At 38.5% G+C, this 5897-nt stretch overlaps 1 protein-coding gene across 1 annotated transcript; it reads left to right on the top strand.

The window, feature by feature from the left end:
• Positions 1-202: 202 nt before the first annotated feature.
• LOC126967483 (ecdysone oxidase-like) lies at positions 203-5150 on the top strand. Its single transcript, XM_050811972.1, has 5 exons — positions 203-239; positions 2319-2449; positions 2875-3008; positions 3538-3548; positions 3605-5150. Exons 2-5 carry the CDS (start codon positions 2338-2340, stop codon positions 5049-5051), a joined length of 1704 nt encoding a protein of 567 aa, XP_050667929.1. The 5' UTR covers positions 203-239; positions 2319-2337; the 3' UTR covers positions 5052-5150.
• Positions 5151-5897: the final 747 nt, after the last annotated feature.

Here is a 5897-nt window from a genome sequence, read left to right as displayed (position 1 = left end):
TTTACACCAGGCTTGGTGACAGCCAAACTTTCAGATAGTTATCTGCGCTAGAAGCAACGTGTGTGAGATAACATATAATAGTCTGAATATTCGCTTATTTCAATCTTATGATATTGATCAAAATATCAATTATCAGATGATAATTTCTGGATTATAATAATAATACTTTTATTTTCAGGTATAAATACTTGTACACAGACAGATTTAACCAATAGCACAATACAGTTCGTGCAGTCAAGGTAAGTAAAATATTGCTACTTAAGTCAACAACTTATAATTATATCTAAGTGTTTTTTTTTTTGTATTTCTATTTATATAATATAATTTAATTTAAAATAATAGGTTTTAGGTAAATTTAACTAATACAGACTGCACTAGGCATCGTAAATAACTGGATTTGTTTATATAATAAAAATAGGTTACTTGGGTTTATTTTTATTGGCGGAATTAACACTACAGAAAACTCAAAACATTTGGATAATTATGGATTTCCGCAAAGTAACGCCTACTTCAATAAAGGGTTTATTTTATCAAAAAATCAGTTAGTCTTTACAAAATGTTATATTTACCTTGTTTATTAATTGATAATTTACGTTTCTGGTTTTTCTTTTTGTAAAAGTGTCATATACCGACATAGTAGGTATATTAAAAAAAAATTAACAAAAAAGTCTACGGTCCGCTTATGGCACGTGTTGACTTTGAGTGTGATTCGGGCATATATACCTTACATAAATACTGAAACAAAGAAAATAATAATTTTCTATTGCAAATAGCATTCATCACTTTTACAGTGTGTTAGTTTAATACATAAATATAGAACAATATAAATATAAAAAGCTTATTCGAAGTGGTCTCCATTGGCTGCAATACAGTCCTTTAAACGTTGAGGCCAGTTTTCAATACAAGCACGCACTCTTTGCATGGGAAAATTCTTCACTGCCAATTGTACGGATTGTTTTTGGGACTCCAAATTATCATGGCGTTTAGAGCAAGCCGTACTCTCTAGAACTGACCATAAATCATAATCCAGCGGATGAAGATCGGGACTAGACAGCGGCCAGTCTTCAGTTCTGATAAAGTCGGAAACGTTCGTTTTAAACCATGACTGCGTAGACTCGGCGCCGAGTCTTGCTGGACGGATCATTCTTGGTTATTGAACATGGTGTTATTAAGGGGCTTCACTACTTTCTCAAGAATGGTATCTTGATCCTTGATACACTTGTGTCGATGTTTTGATACCCTTTTCACAAAGGTATGGCTCAGGCCTCAGTCCCTCCTTCATAGCTAATACCCCACCAAACCATCACTGAAATCGAATAGGCCCACTTTTCACACTGTCGACTAATTGGGAAGCTTCCTTAGAGCATTGCGCATAAACATAGTCATTTTGTTTGTAAAAATTTTGCTCAATTGTAAAAAACATATCATCCGTAACCAAAATTTTCTGTGACCTCCCTTTGCGTACCGCTTCAGTAGTGGTTTCGATTTTACCACCCTATTCTTTTATAAATTATCAGTTAAGAAATTACCAGTATATCTCTTATAGACTGCAAGTCGTAAGTCATCTTTTAAAATACGCGACATGGTTCTAGGTGCTATCCTCATCTCCCGTGATAAAATATTTTGCTTTCGGACGGGATTTCTTCGAATTCTTTCCCTTACTTCCATTATATTTTTTTATATAATGGCTAATAAAATAATCGCATATACGCCTTTATCTATTTACGGTACCTATGTGGATTGATGCATCTACTGTACTCAATTACTATTGTATTTTTACTTATAAATTAAAAATTTTTTTTTGGCTTACTAATGTAAGGCATATATTATAAAATATAGACAATCGCGGGTGGCAATGTCCCACTTATCTCACGTGGTGCGTATACGGTTTTTTGCCCACCTGGATGAAAAAGCTCGCTTATAGTCAATGGTACGAGGGACAAAAGTCGTCTTGCCGCAAGAGAATCGGCCAATTTTCTCCCTCGCACCAGGGACTAAAAGTGAGCTTTTGACCGTGGTGGAAAAAAAATATTTTTGATTGACTGATTGATCATTAAAGAAAGAAAGTAAAATGGCCGCGATACAGGTCGGATGTCAGCGAAACAGAGATGCAACAACAGTTACATATGCAACAAAATGTTACATATGCGAGTGAAAGCGAATCATTAGTAGTTGCGATTTTAAATTCGTTTTTTGGCACGGCCATATTAATACTATTATTTACCTTTTGGTAATAGTATTTTAGTGGATTAGCGTCTACTTTCAAGCTAACTTTTCTCTGACTATTATGAAAATTTATAAATATAATAATATTTCAGCATCAATCTTGTCTGCATCATGGTTGTCGAGACGACGTTAGCTACCGTACAAGCTGCGCAGTTAGCGTTTAGCGTAATAACGGGATTATCGCTGACTGCATTCAGAATGCCCACTGATTATCAAGCAGCAGGTAAATATTACTTTTATTTTTTTATGAAAGAAGAGGACAAACGGCCGTACAGCCCCTTATTAATCCTAGAAGTAAGGGTTATCACTTCAAAAATATAACAAATTGTTTAGATTAACAAGAGCGACATCTCAAGTCAATCTCGTAATACGCAAATATTGGGGTTGAGCAGGTTATCAACTGTAAAGTAGATCCTGTATATGCAGCCACAACCTGAGAGTTGAACAAAGCATACAAGATTTTATGACGATACGTCACTCGAACGGTTAACTCAGTTGGGACAGCACTGGCACGGAACGCCAGAGGTCGTGGGTTCAAATCCCGCATCGTTCATAAAATTTTATTTGTGTAGAAGAAATCCTAGAAGTGAGGGCTATCACTTTAAAAACATAACAAATTGTTTATAATGGTATTGGTATAACTTCCAGCTAATTCACAGTACGGATACATCGTAGTCGGAGGTGGAACAGCTGGTAGTGTGATTGCTAACCGATTGTCTGAAGATGCAGGATGTTCAGTACTCTTGATTGAAGCGGGAGGTGATCCACCCTTAGAAACTCAGGTGAGCTTAATTAACATCAATATAATCTGGCCAATAGCAGAAAAACCAACTGTATGTTCGGTGATCGACTGGAGCAGTACTACTACTCCTGTTTCTGCCATGAAAAAGCAATGCCGTTGTGTTGTGCACTTCAGACACTCCATTCTTCGCCTGAGGGTAACAGGCGATATAATAAACGCATCTGGTTATTTTGAAGTTCGTCACGAGTTGCAGCAAACAATTCCGACGCCGCGCCGCTTAGTTAGATATGGGCAATCCCATTCTGCCTCTTAGTCCCCTAAAAAGTAGACTAAAAATCCACCACTGTCTAGAAACGCGCCTACCTGGCCTAAACCTGTCCTGTAACGACACTCAATCATGGCACATGACACTAGGAGCATATTAGTACCAGAACGGGTGTTTGGTCGTCGTAACTGCGGATTGTCATATTGGTTATATCGTATATATTAATTCTATATTATCCTTGTCTGTTGTATAAGATGTAATGTAATTTGATGCGTTTGCCATAATTATTAATTTCAATTTTCAGCTTGCTTCACTGTTCCCTTTGCTTACACAAAGTTCAATAGACTGGAACTTTACAACGACAAATGAAGGAAATACAGCACAGTATCACGATATATAGACGGTATAAATCTTCCTGCTGGCAAAGTTCTTGGAGGCAGTAGTTCTCTTCACCATTTCTACCATGTTCGAGGTGTTTCTAATGACTATGAGTCTTGGGCTAACGCATCTCAAGATGAGTCGTGGAATTGGGATGGCCTTTTACCTTATTTCATTAAGAGTGAAACGCTTGAAGATCCTTTAATCAATAGTACGGAATACGGCCAATGTCATGGTTCCGATGGCCCCACAAAATTAACAAGGGAATTGAATGATGCGACCTTAAGATATTTACAAGCTTTTGAGGAAATCGGCAAAAACATCGAGGAAGATATCAACATCGGTTCCTCATACGGCTTTTCTCAGCCCATGTTTACTATTTCTAATAGTATCCGTCAGAGCAGCGCTGAGAGCTATCTTTCTCCCATAAAAGAACAATCAAACTTGCATGTTATGAAAAATACGGAAGTCATCAAAATCCTTTTCGATGATGACAACAATGCGATTGGTGTCGAAGCTGTAACATCTGCAGGCGAAACAATTAAACTTTATGCAAATAACGAAGTAATTGTATCAGCAGGTACTTTTAACACACCAAAACTACTGATGCTTTCTGGTATTGGGCCTAAAGATACCCTCGAGAGCTTAGATATCGACGTTATATCTGATTTGCCTGTTGGTCAGAACTTGCAGGATCATATGGCAGTCGTTGTAGCTCACCAGATGGAGGAAACTGATACAGTAGCAGCAGCCGCAGATCCTGGAAAATTCCCAGTTCCCACTTTTGTTGGATACTCTGCAGTAGATAGTACCCAAACGTACCCAGACTATATCAGTCTCAATTTGATTTGCAAAAATATACCTTCTATTGTAGCACAGCTCTGTTCCGTAGTTATTCCTTTAAAGAAAGAGGTTTGTGAAGAGATCATAGCAGCTGCAACCGAAAGAGAACTTCTATTTTCAGTTCTCACTAAGTCACGACCGTGGTCCGTTGGTACTGTATCTATTAATAGTACGAGTTATCTTGCTGCTCCAGTCATTGAGACCGGCTATTTAACTGATGAACGTGATTTGGAAGAAAATGCTGCGTACCTGGAGGACTTCGTGCAAGTGGCGAAATCCAGTGTTTTCCAGGGAGTTGGAGCGACCACAGTAAGTGTAACACTGCCAAGCTGTGCCAACCTCACTGTGGGTAGCACGGATTATTGGAAATGTTACGCTCAGTCCATGATGAGTACGACATATCATTATTGTTGCACGGCGCCTATGGGTACTGTGCTAGATTCAAAGTTATTGGTGAAGGGAGTTCAAAAATTAAGAGTTGTTGACGCCAGTGCCATGCCTCAAATTACGAGTGGAAATATTAACGCGCCCATTTTAGCTCTGGCTGAAAAAGCTGCTGATTTGATAAAAGATGCTAATACATGCAGCAGTAAATAGTAACTGTACTACTGCGTCATGTTTACAACAAACTATAAATATATATACCAATTGTTATTCAGCTGAATATGGATTCGCAATAAACAAAGTATAAAATGATGTGTTGTTTTAATAATAATAAGAAAAGGAAGAGGTCATGTGATTCCAATTATAGTACACGTTAATCATGATTTCAAAATAGCAAATCTATTTGTTTTGTAATGAGTCAATACTATTATTTATTCTATCGCACTATTTATATATTCCCATTAAGGAAACACAAAAATTAAAAATTATTACTGAAATCAATCTTGTTTTTGTGGAAAAGGAGGACAAACGAGCATATGGGTCACTTGGTGTTAAGTGATCGCCGCCGCTCACATTATTTTGCAACACCAAAGGATTCACAGGAGCGTTGCCGGGCTGGAAAGTGTACGTGCTTTTCTTGAAGATACCCATGTCATATCGTCCCGGAAACACCGCGCAAGGAAGCTCATTCCACAGTTTTGTAGTACGTGTAAGAAAGCTCCTTGAAAACCGCATTGTGGAGGACCGCCACACATCCAGATAGTGGGGATGATATCCTAATTTGTGACATATCGTGCAAAGGTGGATTTCGGTGGCAGTAATCAGGTGAAACAGTGCTAGGGAACACTCCCCGAGATAAGTGCGATAGAAGACACACAATGAAGCGACGTATCTACGCAACCATCTAGTGATCCAGCCGTTCAAAGGGCACTAGGTGCCCGAAAATTCGAGCTGCTCTGCGTTGCACGTGGTCAAATGGATAGAGCTGCTACTGGGGTGCGCCAATACGGGGATGTGGCTGGACCTGCGCTTTGTAGGGCGCTAGAATGTGGGCCGGCT

Source organism: Leptidea sinapis, chromosome 13 (genome assembly GCF_905404315.1).
Source record: "Leptidea sinapis chromosome 13, ilLepSina1.1, whole genome shotgun sequence".
Classification (NCBI taxonomy): Eukaryota; Metazoa; Arthropoda; class Insecta; order Lepidoptera; family Pieridae; genus Leptidea; species Leptidea sinapis.
The sequence above is the reverse complement of the archived record's forward strand: the minus strand, read 5'-3'. Positions and strand labels throughout refer to the sequence as shown.

What these genes read in the sequence shown, in the direction of transcription:
- LOC126967483 (XM_050811972.1), top strand. Translation starts at nt 2,338, where the DNA reads ATGGTTGTCGAGACGACGTTAGCTACCGTACAAGCTGCGCAGTTAGCG. An exon ending in CACTGATTATCAAGCAGCAG is followed by an intron (nt 2,450 to 2,874) that starts GTAAATATTACT and finishes TATAACTTCCAG; the next exon opens with CTAATTCACAGTACGGATAC.